This window comes from Phallusia mammillata, chromosome 8 (assembly GCF_965637545.1).
Source record: "Phallusia mammillata chromosome 8, kaPhaMamm4.hap1.1, whole genome shotgun sequence".
NCBI lineage: Eukaryota > Metazoa > Chordata > Ascidiacea > Phlebobranchia > Ascidiidae > Phallusia > Phallusia mammillata.
Window position 1 is genome coordinate 13345803 of NC_137259.1, and position 15215 is coordinate 13361017.

The following is a 15215-nucleotide window of genomic DNA, read 5'->3' on the forward strand; positions in this document are numbered from 1 at the left end:
TGTTTCCATGTCGCAAACGCAGCTAAGCGTAACGTGTTGCAACGATCTGTTGCTTGCTTCGCGGGGTTCAAGACTAGAACGAAACATGGTAAACTTACCTTGGAACAGGGGCGGCTCGTGCTAATGCTAAGGGGTTGCGGGTATGCAGCACCCCCTTGATTATTTTACTTGATATACCTACTATTATATTACAAATAACATTCATCACAATATTTTCTTTATTGTTGAGCACTACTTAGGCCCGTTTACACTATGCGTAGCGCGCTCGCTCAAACCTGCTTAAAGGGCCCCGGCAGCGGCGATGTGACTTTTTCTACATTTTAGATATTTAGAATTGCCAAAAATCATGGATTCCGAATCACTAATTTTTTTTGTCCTATGATTTGTCGTTTTCGAGATATTCAATCAAACAACGAGCTCTCGAGCGACACCTTGGTTTGATATGTAGCAGCGATTGTTACGTCACCTCGTACCAACTTCTCACTGTGGCGTTGGTCAGCTGTTGTTTTAGCTTTGATGCGTACATTTTTCTATTGTTTACAACTGATAAAATTAACGTAGATACTTAGTTGACAGTTAAGCAATAAATAACAACTGTTTGCTTAAAAAGGTAGGTGTTTTGTTGTTGACAAAAGGTATTTTCCACGTAACAGAATTATTGTAGGTGTTTATGTACTAACTATGTGATAATGGAGGAGTGAAAATCATGCGTTTGCTGCCATGAAATTAGTAAGTGCAACAGCAGTTAGCCAAGTTCAACGAATATTCTGAGTCGAATCTGCTTTGTATAAAAGCATATCCTGGATTTGAATCTATATGTCTCAACGTGTATTAGAAGCAGCATGTTATCGATTTAAACGTCAATTGGGAAATCATGATGAGGGTAATTAACACCCGTCACGAGTAAGTTTTACTGTACTAACTACTAACATGCAACTAGCAACCTCTATACGTTACAGATATACTGCCTACTAAAATTTGTTGAATGGTGCTGGGGAAGACTTCAGAGTTACGTTGCCAGACTGACAGCCACTTGTCAACTAATATATAAGTTGTGAATTCCCTTGTGATGTTGCTGCACAACAATACATGTGGTTGCATATGCTTTTCACCCAAGGTCCCAACTCTTTGCAATAGGCTTTGTTAGAAAGTGCTGTCAGTTTCTTTTGGATTTCTGAATTGAAAACCATAAACACAAATATAGTGGTGTATGCTCATCTTTTATTTCTATCATACTTGTAGCTACATGCCAAACATAATGTTTTGTTTCTGACGATTCTTCACTAATGTATTTAATGATTTGTGGATGCCTGTCAGTCACAAAGGCTTTAATAAACAATCATTTGCTTGTGATGTTTTCAATGCATCCCAAGAATCCTACTTTTTCCATATCATTGCTGTTTGCCACTTCATTGCTCTAGAAAATATTATGAAATTACCATCTGAATACATTAACAAGGTTAATAGCAACAATTTTATTGTTGCAAAGATCCATCATTCATCATTTTGTATGTACCAAATTTGTGTCCAGGGAAATCTGCAGTTAATTTACTTCTGGTACACCATTTAAGAGGTAAAGAAGTTTTCCTTTACACACAATGTATTTTGGTTCATAGCTTAGATTGGGTGGTTCCCAAATGAAAATATATTGATATTATCACACCTTTTTTCATAACCACACTTTTTTGTTATTACCAAGTAAATGGCATGACAATAAACTAAATTAGTATGACATAATGGTAATATTAAAGACTATCATGTTAAATGAGATTATGTCAGAAAACAATTAATTAAAGCATACCATATGCTACTTTTCTTACAACTGCTCTCAATGCCATTTCTTGCTGAAGAAGACTGTTCTAATGAATACATGGAATGGCATTTGGCTTTAACACCAGAACTTTTGCCATACTCCTGTCTGCTGCATTTTATTTGTGAAACATTCATCTGTGAAATGTAGGCTACAAAGAACACTGTATTTCGTTGGTCCCTTTTTTTCACGTTAACAAATTTAATCCAAGCTGACCGCAATCGCTTTATATTTGGAAAGCGAAAAAGTGTCAAATTGCTGGCCTTTTGATTTCCTCTTGAATTGCAACCATACAAAGAACACACTGCAGGCATTTTTGCACACTTGAGTATAAAAATGAAAACATTTATTAAACACCAAAATACCTAAACTGACTAACGTAATTGGCGTCGCAGAACGTTAACAACCACCGACTACAAACAAGCTCCAAACCAAGTTGGTACGAGGTGACGTCACATGGCGTTTGAGCTCAGTGACAAAATATCCGCAAGGTGTCAGTGTTTTTAGATTTAAAACGTAAATATTTGACTAGTAACTTCGATTTTTGTGGTTTTAAATCTGAAATCGTGTTTATAAAAATACGACAAACAACATATTAAAAATAATTTTCCGGTGCCGGGGCTCTTTAAGTTTGTTTGTTTCATTTTTCTGTCTGGTTTCGCGCTTGACTGATTTCGGGCGCTCAAGTCTCGTAGAAATGAGCGAGCGATCGCCTGCCGAGCGTTTTTCTTCTGCGTATCAAGCTTCTTGAACCTTCGCAAAATAAATGATGGTACGCTATTTGCCTCAAATTTAATTATTTATGACATTGTTATGATTGTATGTTGTGTTTAAATATTGTAATTAAGTGCATTTAAAATGTACATTCTACCCAGCACATGGGACTACATGCTATAGAAACATGAAAGTGAGATAAATATGTCACCAATCTATAGGCTACAACAACATCCAGAACAATCCTGTATGATTACCAAGATGCAAAATCATGTTTACTAACAAAATATGATTTAATTTAGATTGATACCAAGCTTTTTCGATCTAAAATAGGTAACAATAAATTTATGTGGTAATTTATGGTCATCGACATTTGCTGTGAGCTAAAAAATACGTCTAGTATATTATTTAGTAAGCTTAGGTACGCACCGATAATCGCAGTGTAAACGGAAGGGGTCGCAAGGTAAGGTTAGGTTAAGCGCCGCTAAGCATAGTGTAAACGGGCCTTAGTCGGCATTTAAAAAAATATTTTTGTATTTGGACCATTAGTTAATTTATGGTGGAGCTGTGCACCACACAATTCACAGCTCCAGTTTCAAGACGTTTAGCAATTGGGTACGAGTGCGCATGGGTATGTCGGGCGAAATACGCGACAGGGTGCCGTGGCTTGCGCAGCACTACGCGTAACGTTGGGTTAGTTATGTTGTCTGCTCCGCATCTATTGTGTGACAAAGCAAAACCGGTGTACCATATTCTGAACTTCGACAATGGGTACGGTTAAGTATTTCTTTTTCCAGTTATTTATTTTACAATGTGGAAAATGTTTACAATAAAATGCAATTTCAAGAAATTGGAGTGTTTAAGCCATTTGTGTCAATAAAAATGTAACAAATCCTTTGAGAACATTCAAAACTTGTCAAGCAAAACTTTGTTGATCAACATAAAGATGAAAAAATAAACTTGGCTTTTTAAAAAACTGTTTTAAAGTTGGGTTAATGACTTCAAATAATTTGTCCGGAAGAATCTAAAACTAACCGCAACATTTGTTTGCTAGAAATCTGCACAAACACTTGTGTGGGGACCTATTTGTTTTTGTTTCCAAAAACAATCATATATGTAAATCAAATGATGTGTATAGTAAATCGGTAAATAGGATATATATATATATGTATATATATATACATATAGAATATATAGAATGGAAGTATATCAGAAAGCCACTTTTCCACTTATTTTTTATATTTAATTTTGTTACAGCATCATCAGATTCATGTGCAGGAAAAGTTTGCCCACCTACACTTGAATGCACTTTCCCTAACACTCGGGTTGTTTTAACTCGACCTGATGCATGTTGCCCAAAAACTGTTTGCGGTAAGCTACGCAGTTTTTATAGCCAGTATTGAATTTTTCCCAAAACATTTGAGTTCATATGTAAGTCCTTGTATGTATGTATTGGTTGCATTTGTTACATAACAATTAAGAATAAAAGTATAAACTGAAATATTACCATATATTTTATTTCTAAACTATACTGTTTCATGCATGCAAGCGTTATCATAATAGTGGCTTAAATGAAGCAGGTCAGCTCTTCAGAAATCCAGCTGCAATGTTTCATGGAAATATGCCTTTGAAATTTTGTTCAAATAAAACAAAGTATTCATCAGGTCTGAATTCTTTGAAGTATCACACATTCATTTCTGTGAAATTCTCTTTCAAAATTCAATTGCAGCAAAAACACCATTTGGCAGCACTTTAGGCAATGTTAGGTAATTACTGTTTAATAATTTCAAGCCCTGTTTTAAGTTTGCAAAGGGACAAAAACTCGCACATCATCACATGCTAATGCAGTGGATCATTATAAGGACTTAGAACAGCGCTACACCAACTGCTCATTGGTTGATGGTAATCTTGAACTTGCGATAATAAGCCCTCTGAGTGGAAAAGACATCAAACCAATTGATTTCACTAAGGTAAAAGCAGTGCCTGTTGTTTATGCTGTTTATAAAACATATATATTTGTTTATTAATGTTTTTGGGACTTAAATACAATCATAATCATTTTAAAGTACGTGTTATATATATACCTAATGAATCTGTTTTTTGACTAGAAATGTATTTGTGTAGTATAAATCCAAAAGCTTCTACTGTGAAATGCTCTGTGGATCAATCTTTAGGCACACTTCACTTGCTCTGTCATGTTTAAATCTAGATTTATTTCGTGACAAAAGTCAGATTTATGTACACAGGGTTGTTGAATTGATTGCTGGGTAAATAGCATCAGCTTTTGAGCTGAAATTGATGGTATCATAGGTTTTAGTTGATTGTTTGCTTTTGGGTTTGTTTTCGATGTTGAGTAGTTACACCTCGCAGACTAGTATTGTTTAAAATGATTTTGCTCTAGCAAATGCTAAGGTGTATGCTCAGTGTAAAATTATAAATTTCAAACTAAAAATCGCATATATTTTAAAGCTAGAATACTTTTACATGCCACTTTTAAACAACCAAACTTCTCACAAAACAACAGTTTTTTTGAAAATATCATTGTTGCTTGTAACCATATTATGCAAAATATTTATTACATGTTCAAATTTAATCAGTTTAAATCAGCTTTTTTTTATCTCTTGCTTAGCATATTGAACAAGTGACAGGTTATGTTCTGATCTCACGTGTTACTGTGGATTACATTGATTTGTCTTCACTGCGCTTGATTCGGGGAATTGAGAAGTATGTAGTGAGCAACAAAGCCAGTCAGCACTGCCCCAATAAACCTGGTGAACCCCAGGGTGCCCTAACCAAACAGTATGCACTTTATGTGGAGCATTGTGATGATAAATCAAAACACTACCTTCGCGAGCTGCGCATGCAAAACTTGACAGGTTTGTTCTTTTGTTTTTGTCAACGACACAACATGAAATCTTTTGAACAAGCTTTTTGTGTTTTTGTAGAAATAATTGATGGTGATGTTGGGTTTGTCAACAATAGTCTTTGTAACATGGACAAGATTTTATGGAATGAAGAAATTTTTAGTTTGACTAACAAGCAGAAGTTTGAAGATCACAACTTTAAAGGCCTTCGACCATGTAAGTTTTTTACTTGATATGACACTAAAAAAAATCTGTAATTTATAAATGCTTCGTTTTGAAAATTTTAGGTTGGAAGTGCACCTGTCCAGCAGTGAAAACTTCTACTGGTTCTGTTCTAGATGTTTCTTGCTGGGGAAATTCAACAAGCTTATGTCAAAGAAGTAAGTGCAATATAATGACAAACTTTTTCAGAAGTCACAGAATTAAAAATTATGTACTCTGGAACCAAAGCTGTTCACAGATGCCAAACAACATAACTTACATATACCTGCCAATAAAAGTGATACATTGTAATAGCAGTTATCATTTAAAAGTTTGTAGTGAAATGTATTTAGTATGTTGATGTTCTATGGCAGTTTTGGTGTAGTATATTTATGTATTGAAATGCCTTTGTTTGGCAACTATTTTCAGTCACAAGAAGTAACTGCTTGAGTTGTGGAGCAAGCCGATGTAACAGTAACAAAGATTGCTGTGCCGATTCTTGTGCTGGGGGTTGTTTGGATTCTATGCCCAGAGAAGCAACAACAGACAAATCAAAATACTGTATAGTAGGTAGCAAATTTATACTGTTGGAGGCACATATACTTCATTGAAAACAAGCTCACTCCCAATTTTGTATAAACAATAGTTTTGTTGTTTATTAACTTTTTTTATGGTGAGAGTTCATTTGACATTTGTTCCATTTTTTTAAATTCTTTTTTTCCTGTTTTGAGTTCTGTTTACAATTCTTTGTTATAATGGCGCTTTAGATAATTTCCTCTTTACTCTTTTATAGTAAACTTTGCTTTCACTCTTTGATAAGTGCATAAGATTAACTAATAATAAAGATGTTTGTAGACACTTAATGTCTGTAGGAATTTCAACTGCAGCAGCATTGCGCATGCGCTATTGTTCTTTCTTGGTTGGTTTGCCCTTCTTGCTTTCCAATAGAAATTTTGTTCTAGGCTAAAAGAATAAGTATTTATTCTTCATGCAGATTGTTACTTAAAATATGTTTGTTTTTTAACATGTTTTTTAATATTTGGGGTACTTCCTATAAGTTTGGATCCTTCTTTGGAACCTAAATTAGAAGTTTTTCCAATTTTTTTGTATTGTATTAGAAGTTTTTCATAATTTTCTAGGCTTGCAAAAAAATAAACAATGATGGAAAATGTGCAGCTGTGTGTCCCAATGGACAGGATAATGGAGATATAGAAGTCCAAGATGACAGATACCAGTTTGCCCGTTATTGTGTTGCCCAATGTCCTGGTATGTGTCCGGAAATGACTATAAGATAAACCTCAAATTATAAACACATTAAGAATCAGGCAGATGACTCATTGATTAGAAGCTATGTTTACACTTTTGTTTATGTTTTACAATACAGTTTACAGAATAAACTGATTTAATTTTATGAAACTTCTTAAAAATCAGATTTTTACATTTTTGATGTCTTTTAGACAATGTCCCAAGGACAGGCACATTTTGTAAGCGCTACTGTGAAAAAGGAACTTTCGACTACAAAGACAACACTTGTACACCATGTAAAGGAGGAACATGTGACAACAGTAAGTCATTCAGCTCTCTTTTATCACAAGCAATATATAAACATGTCGTTTTTATGTCACGTTTACCTTATTTCATGTTCTCTACGCCCAACTTAATGCATTATGACAATGCATTTGTCAGCTTTATTTCTCAGATTTTAACTCTAACATGGGAAAAGTTGGTCATGTTTGTGCTTGGTCTATTTATACACAGTTTCATGCCAATATAGTATACCATTTCTTGCCTGTGTTTTGGCAAGCGTTGTATTTCTTGAAACCTAAATGCAATAATTGCAAATTGGTAAATGGCAACGGCCTTTACATGACTAATTGACAAGATTCATTCTTAGGATCACCAGATTCTACTAAGTCTATCTCCGATCGGAAACTGTTTCCCTGTGTAGATAGATAGATAGTAATTCATCAATGTGTTGTTTGCTCTGGTGGCTTTTAGTAAAGGCGTACAGGGGTGTGACAGGAAACCTCCCAAAGAAGTGCCAATGCTCAAACAAATTGTTTTTTAAGTACTAACTGGTAAACCTTCACACAAAAATGTGAAAATTAAGCATGATATAATATTTATGGATTGGGATGTTTAATACAGAAATATGCTATTTTTTCAGTCTGTTTTGGTCTTGGTGTGGATCATGGACCTCTGGAAAATCATACGTACATTGATGCATCCAACATTCACAACTTTAACAGAAACTGTACCATTATTGTTGGAAATCTAATCTTCATCAGTAGCACTTTTAATGGGTATGTCTGAGTGTGTTTATAAATAACTATACTGGTTTGGATCTTCCAACTAAAACGAAGACAATATCTTTTACATTTGGATGTCATTGCTTTTGTGTCACAAACCACAATGAACAGTTTAGTTTTTATAGAATTATTTTTTAATTTTGTTAAATTTGTAACAATGATTTAATTTTGTTTAAAGCAAAATTGCAATTTTGTTGTAATCTAAAATATGTACGCTTTAAAATACCCAGAAATTACAAATGTTATGTATTTTATTCAGTTAAAATCATAGTTTGAAGATATTTTTTTACACCATTACGGACCCAACCACAAGCCCAGAATTTATTTTTAGTTTTAGTGACAAATAAGAAAAATTAAATCAACCTGATCAAGCAACTTTCCTTTAAGCAACGTCTAACTTTGTGGATTGTGCATTACAGAGATTTGTACTGCAACGTGAGCACAGTGAGCTACGAGAAAATTTTTGATGTCTTTCAAAATGTGGAAGAAATCACTGGATACCTGACTGTGGAGTTTTGGGAATGGGGAGACCTATGTGTTTTCAAGTCAGTTCATTATCATACTTTACATAATATCTGAGTTTAGTAATTATATGCTTTTACTTTACATAATACATTCCCTGATCAACAGTTGTAAAGTGGGTAGTAATTAAACCAGAATGTTTGCCAAAGCTAATAGCTTCTCTAAATACTATTATGAATGCAAAAGTTTAGAAATATGTCATTAAATTTTATTAAGTATAGTTAATAATATGAAAACACTTTAATATGACTTGTCTTTGTCAGAAATCGCTTAATGGACATTGTAGGTAATGCATGGGTGTTTAAAACGATGTTGTTAAATGCTGATTTAGAAATCTGAAGCGTATCCGAGGAAAACAGCTTGAAAGCCAGCGCTTCGCTCTCACAGTCTACACTGACCAGCCACAATTACAGCAGTTGTGCTTTAACTCACTTGAACAAATTGACAACGGTAAGGCATTTTTTTTAACATGCTTTTCCACATATGAAGTGTTTGCTCAAGAAAAATGACTTCTTCAATGCTTTCTGTGTAGAGACTGGTTAAAGTTTCCAGCTATATATTTAAAATAATAACCATACAAGCATGCTATTAACACTAAAATTTCTTAGCAGATACTTAAATGTCTTTTACTTCTACTGTCTTTGTAATTTTGTTTGCAGCCAAAGCCTTTGTAATCCACCTTCCTTTGACAAAAAAAAAACAATTCATCCTGCGAATAAACCATTTTTTGTTGGATACTTGAGTTATTTTTCCCAGTTCCTTGACCTTTTGCTCTATCCTCTGTTTCAGGAGTGGTGAATGTTGATAGAAACAAAGGCCTCTGTTATGCTAATACTATCAAATGGCAACAAATAACTAACTCGACCGCGACCAGTGTTGATAACCAAATCCCTACTAGCTGTGGTGAGATATGAAGTGCCATAGCATGACCGGCATTAATGTTGTTTTCCCTGCGTCGTGCCTGTTGCTATTGTCTTGTTCTTTTTGTTGGAATCATTTTAGTTGTTTTGTTTGTATGTTCTTGTTCTAACAAATGCTCTTATAGAAATGAAATCAGATGCATTTTGTTGTTGATTATTTTAGTTTAACATCTTAAAAAAGATATTAAAAGTTAAATAGTCAAAGTTTCCGAAATGGCTCATCACTGTAGGAAACCTTCACAAACAGGCTGTTCATACTGGGTATAAAATGCTAAAACACTCATACTGCTCTATTTCCTCATACACATCAAAAGCATGGCCAGTTGTTTTGTGGGGTAGAAAACATGGCACAAAGGGTTAACCTTTGGTGGTAAGTATTCTTTCCCCACTTTAGTGATGTAGTTTCTGGGAGTTGGATGTAAACAAGATATGTTTGAATCCAGTCCAGATATACACTTTGTGATGACTGAAACATCCCTATGCTTCGTGTGGCATTTTTTTAAGAAAACACAATACTGAAGCAATTCTTAAACTTTTTCAAACCACCACCGTAACTTCTCATTGACAATCGCACAACTGGAAGACGATTTATGTTAAGAAACAAGTACAAACTTGGTTTATGCCGCCCTGCATAAATAATTACTGACCTAGAGTATATCCTGTGCAAACTGTTCATGAAGTATCAGAAATGGGTTCAAATTGGGCTTTTCAACTCAGTTCACCTTGTTTTGCTTATTTTTATTTTTGTTTGCACATTTGTTTTAGCTTGTGTTAATGTTCTGCATGTGTTTTATGTTGTGGAATCCAGGTGATGTTACGTTTAACCACAACCATCGCTTGTGTCTGCTTGACACTGTCCACTGGTCTGACATTTTCCTACATTCAAGCCAAGACTTTAATCATGTTGGCAAGATGAGATGTAAAAATGGTATGGATCAGTTTTACTGTTGACCATCAATTACCAAACTTGCAGATTTTAAGTTAAAAATATCTAAAATTTTTGTTTTATTTTGATTATTTTTAAATAATCCATTTTTACATCTATTTTGATTATAATAAATTAATAATTATTAATGTGTATAAAACATGAACACAAATATTTATATTTTATGCTTGCTTGCATGTGTTATTGTTGTTATCAGTAGGTCTGCATTGATACATGAAATTTTGAGTGGTTGTGCTAATGTAATCTTGACAGGCTTTAACTTGACAGTAAGAGTGTTGTGGATGTCAAGCACTTGACATAAACTGTTACTTGAAATCCATATAATGTAACAAACAACTGGAAATAAATTGGTTATGAATAGTCCTAATCGTAGCAATACATGTAACAGACAAAATAATATGTTACAAAACACACTCACAAAAAGAGTTGAAAATAATTTGTACCAAATGTAGAAACAAAACAAGTGTAACCTGTTGCATGTTCACAAAGCTAAAACTGTCAATGCTTGTCAATTTTATAATTCTATAAACTTTATTTGTATAGAGCTCTTATGGCAATTGCACTTTTGTACCAACGTTTCAGCAGCCTATACAGTTGACCTTCATCAGGGTAAACAACACTGAATGTGAGTTGTACAGTGCATTTGCTGTTATTTACCGTAATTAGGGCCACCTGTAAAGAATGTCGAAACGTCGGTGCAAGAACACACTTGCCAAGGAGCAGCAGCTTATATATTTACAATTCTATGTTATTGATAGTTGAATGTCATAATACTTGTGTTGATGGATGTTGGGGTCCTGCTGCCACCCAATGTAGAAAATGTCTAGACTACACTGACAAAACAAATGCTGCTGGTCAATTCACCCCTAAATTTGTTCCTGACCCTCAAACGGGTTATGTTATGCCAGGCTACAATGTTACCACATGTGTCAAAGAATGTAACTTCTACAAGGGGTAAGTGCATACAAATCAACTATTTAAGATTGTGTTACACTCAAAGAATGATATTATAGTGTGTAAAACCAGTTAGCCATGTTGGTGATAGATTTGGAAACAGACAGCCTATGTGGTACACAATAGTTTGGATAAACATGAGAATTTTATAAATGTTTTTGCTTTTAAACCTAAAGTAACTTGCACTTGTAAAGATCTTTTTTATAAAATTTACTTCACACAGTTTAATTTATTCTGCCCAATGCTTGAGAAAACACTTCACAAAAATTGATTAATGTTCCCGTGTCAGATGGCCATGAATAATTTATTTTAACTATGCCTTTTTTGACTGTAAGTAATTGGATTTAATATTCCTGTGGTGTTGTAAATAGTGTGTGTCAACAAAAAAATTTGACAATCAACTGTCTTGTACAGCTTAAGTTTCTATATCTTATTTATTTAAAAAAATACAACTGTAACACTGGCTTTGTCTGCCCAACACTGTGATGCAATAGTAAATAGAAACATATCTGAGGACTAGGATGTATGGTACGTATGTTTGTATTGACACTAGTTTAGAAAATTAAACTGGTCAAATTACTGTTCTGTTTTTAAATGTAAAAAAAAATGTCAACATTCTTTACTAAAAGATTGTGTACATTGCAACTTATATTTTTTGTGACAAAAAGTCTTTAGCTCCACATTTTTGAATTTTGGGTTTAACAGGACTTCATGACAAAAAATGGGCACTAAAACTTTTGTGTTTAGATAACTTCAAAAATATTCAAAAACTATTTCTGTGTTTATTATATTATACAGAGTTTATCCATCAACTGATAAACAATGTATACCCTGCCATGAGGAATGCCTAAAAACTTGTCATGGAAAATCAGAATACAACTGCACCAAGTTAGTTTTGTAGAGTGTTGTTTGTAAATTGGCAATGCTGTGTTATTCGCCATTAATAAAAGCTGATTGTTGTGTTTTGGCCTTTTTTTCTCAGATAGAACATATAAAAGAAAAACCTTCAAAAATGCATGAATGGAATTTGAATAGTTTGTGCTCCTTATAGCATATTTATTATTGCACAGTACTGATAACTGTTTTTGACCTTACAACACCAAACTTCTCATAGTTATCTCTTGAAATGCATTATTTACAACTTTGCATGTGTGGAACCCATGAGTTTCTGCTTGCAGACCAACCAAGGTTATAAAAGACAGTGGATAATATAGGACTAAATATAAAATAAGTGTAGGAAATGTAATAATGTTTTAAAATAGGTTATAGTATATATGCAAGGACAATATGTGTAAAGCCACCCTTCTAGTTTAATTAAAAATATCTTTTTATAGACCTAGAGACATTAGACTTTTTATGTCAAAAATGTCCAGTTTTTGGTCTTCTGCCATTTGAAACCTATGGTTTTGCATTGAAGCATCAACCAATCTGATTGTGTTTTTTTAAATAATACCAAAACTTGACATATTGTTTCTTGTTCAGGTGTAAAAACTACAACCTAGATGGAAATGGAAAGTGTGTACCAGAATGTCCAATAACACACTTTGCTAACGCCCAAAAAACTTGCATTGCATGTAGTGAGTCTTGTATAGATGGTGGGTAAGTGGATCTACAATTCTCTATTTGGCATTTACATATTATTGTCAATTTCAATAGCAAACCTGCCTTTGTTCATACTAAACCTTTAATATCAAAAGATTCAGCCTCAATGTTCAGATTATTTCAACTGTTATGTCACTTAATGGTAAAGAGGTGTATGTTGCCCATTTATCGAACAATCTATTCAAACAGATGCCAAGGACCCAAAGACTTGCTGGGAGTTGAAGGTTGCACTAAATGTCACAAGTCATATAACAAGGAGACAAACAGACATACAGTATGCACAGCTTATCTTTTGCTTAGTCAAATTTACACAATCTGCCAGATTAAATGATTGTTGCAATTTATGTGTTGTTGTACATTTATGTGAACATTTTTAGTTTTATGGAGCCCACTGTAAGATCTGCCTAAAGCACTTTAAGGGAGACCAGTGCCCTGAAGGTTGTACCATGATAAACATGACAACAGACTTTCAATGCTATATACCTCCAAGGTAAGTTTCTACAAGTTGGAAAAGATCAAACTGATCCCATGCTGCAATTGGTCCAATAAATTGGCACATTCTTTTACAGAAACGACTACACTACTATCATAGTGTTTTGTGCATTGGGGGCATTTGCACTGTTTGTTGGTATCTTCCTTATGCTTTACGGGTCTTTCTGAATCGGCAACAGGAAGATAACAATGACAATTGCTATCAAAGAGATTTCATATGAGTACAAAGTTTGCCCTTTTCCGCAAGACTTTCTTGTTTTTATACTATTTATTGGTTTTATTACATTGTTTCAAAAAGTGATGTAAAATTGACTGAGGTAGTGCTGAAATTTTAGTGTTATGATTTGTCAAAATATTATTTTCAAATGCATAGTTGACACACACAACTTGTTAATGAGCATACATGTTCAATTGTCAAATGTACTAGCTTAAGGACTGCCAAATGTGTGTAATGAAAAATGCACTTTCTCTCCTATTTGAGTTGTTATAACTAACTAATCAACTTTACTTAAATGCCTGACATGCATGTTTTATCTTGTTTGGCATTATAATGCAAGCATAATCATTAAGTTTGTATAACTGTTTTTGGAATGCAGTTGCAGTTTTTCATATCAACATAATTTTTCTTGCATAGTCACTACATTGTTTTTAACCACTGAAATGTGATTGTTTCAAATATTCTCACTGGAGGCTTACTTTTGTTTCAACCCTCAAAAATGGAAACTGAAACAGCCAAATGCTACGTCTGAGTACTACCTGACTCCATGGTGCAACCATAGCGCATCTGACTCCAGAGCAGAAGGTTGTGTTTAAATCATGTCGGGGTCAATTTCTTCTAAATGAACATTCAAAACAAACAACTATTTTGTTTGATGCAAAAATAGGCGGTTAATTGCCTGTATCAGACACATCGTAAACAAGATCTTCGAGTCGTCAAAACACAATTCATTTTGTCATAACTTGTGCCAAGATGAGTAACTGTCAAAATCATCAACTGGTTTCAAAAAATAACTGTCTTGCCGTGTGAACTTTCATAGCTCAGGGGTTAGAGCACTGGTCTTGTACACCAGGGGTCATGATTTAGATTCTCACTGGGGGCTTATTTTTGGTTGAAAAACATAAAATGGAAACTAAAACAGCTACGGTAAATGTTATGACAAACTTTTCGGAAGAAAAAAGTTACACATAAACATGATGACACATTTATATGTTTATTTCTTTAAGGCCCTTTTCTACATGGAATAATGCTCACCTGGTATTACTAGTTGATGTTTAGGATAGTAACTTAATATCTGTTTCTGAAGTGTTCATTGTTGCTGTCATGTGGTAATTCAAAATCTTTCACCAAATGTATGCATGGCTTGCTTTTTTTCTGGTTTTTTGATAAGAAGCATACCCTTCTCACTCCAAAATCAGTATCAGCAGCTAGTTGTAAACCCTGATGTGATACTTTATAGCAGGGGTGTCCAACCTTTTTAGTCAAAGGGCCACATGCGGTTTATGAATAATAGCGCAGGCCACTTAAGTTTTACTGCTAATATGTAATCTTAGAAACGGCTGTTTTATAAATTATAATTAAAATCATGTTACCGGAATTCATATCTTAGAAATGTGTATTATCCTCGTTTACAAGTATAAGAACAATAAACACACCAAGATATAGTAAAGGCTTTCAATGTAAAGTTTGGCACTGTTTTTCTCTGACAAGTTTGGCAATATTCGGTAAGATGGACGATGTAGCAATTGCGAAGCGAGTTTTCCATATGGCTGTCAGAAATTACTGATCTTACAGGGGATTTAAGTCATATGTCCCTCTTCTTGGAATATTCAATTAGCGTTGCTTGCTTTTTTTATATAACTGAGCATCCAATAAGCGGGACA

At 34.0% G+C, this 15215-nt stretch overlaps 1 protein-coding gene and 2 long non-coding RNA genes across 5 annotated transcripts; 2 read left to right on the plus strand and 1 right to left on the minus strand.

Moving 5' to 3' along the window:
- The first annotated feature begins 339 nt into the window (after positions 1-339).
- On the plus strand, positions 340-1111 carry LOC145205523 (uncharacterized). The gene is made up of 2 exons (XR_013853679.1): positions 340-903; positions 960-1111. It is a non-coding gene; the product is annotated as an uncharacterized LOC145205523 (long non-coding RNA).
- Positions 1112-1204: 93 nt separating this feature from the next.
- LOC145205524 (uncharacterized) lies at positions 1205-2411 on the minus strand. Its single transcript, XR_013853680.1, has 2 exons — positions 1802-2411; positions 1205-1417 (listed from the first exon to the last, which is right to left on the minus strand). It is a non-coding gene; the product is annotated as an uncharacterized LOC145205524 (long non-coding RNA).
- A 493-nt stretch (positions 2412-2904) lies between these two features.
- On the plus strand, positions 2905-14029 carry LOC145204857 (epidermal growth factor receptor-like). Of its 3 annotated transcripts, XM_080077461.1 has the most exons (20): positions 2905-3295; positions 3782-3895; positions 4328-4494; positions 5154-5400; positions 5470-5604; positions 5676-5768; positions 6019-6155; positions 6729-6855; positions 7047-7154; positions 7757-7892; positions 8318-8443; positions 8752-8870; positions 9210-9323; positions 10149-10268; positions 11045-11240; positions 12039-12128; positions 12723-12839; positions 13032-13116; positions 13220-13332; positions 13412-14029. In XM_080077461.1, exons 1-20 carry the CDS (start codon positions 3292-3294, stop codon positions 13500-13502), a joined length of 2439 nt encoding a protein of 812 aa, XP_079933587.1. In that variant the 5' UTR covers positions 2905-3291; the 3' UTR covers positions 13503-14029. The 3 variants fall into 3 exon arrangements, with proteins under 3 accessions (XP_079933587.1, XP_079933589.1, XP_079933588.1); XM_080077463.1 differs by lacking the exon at positions 10149-10268 and having other exon boundaries at positions 2906-3295; XM_080077462.1 differs by lacking the exon at positions 9210-9323 and having other exon boundaries at positions 2908-3295.
- The last annotated feature ends 1186 nt before the right edge of the window (positions 14030-15215 follow it).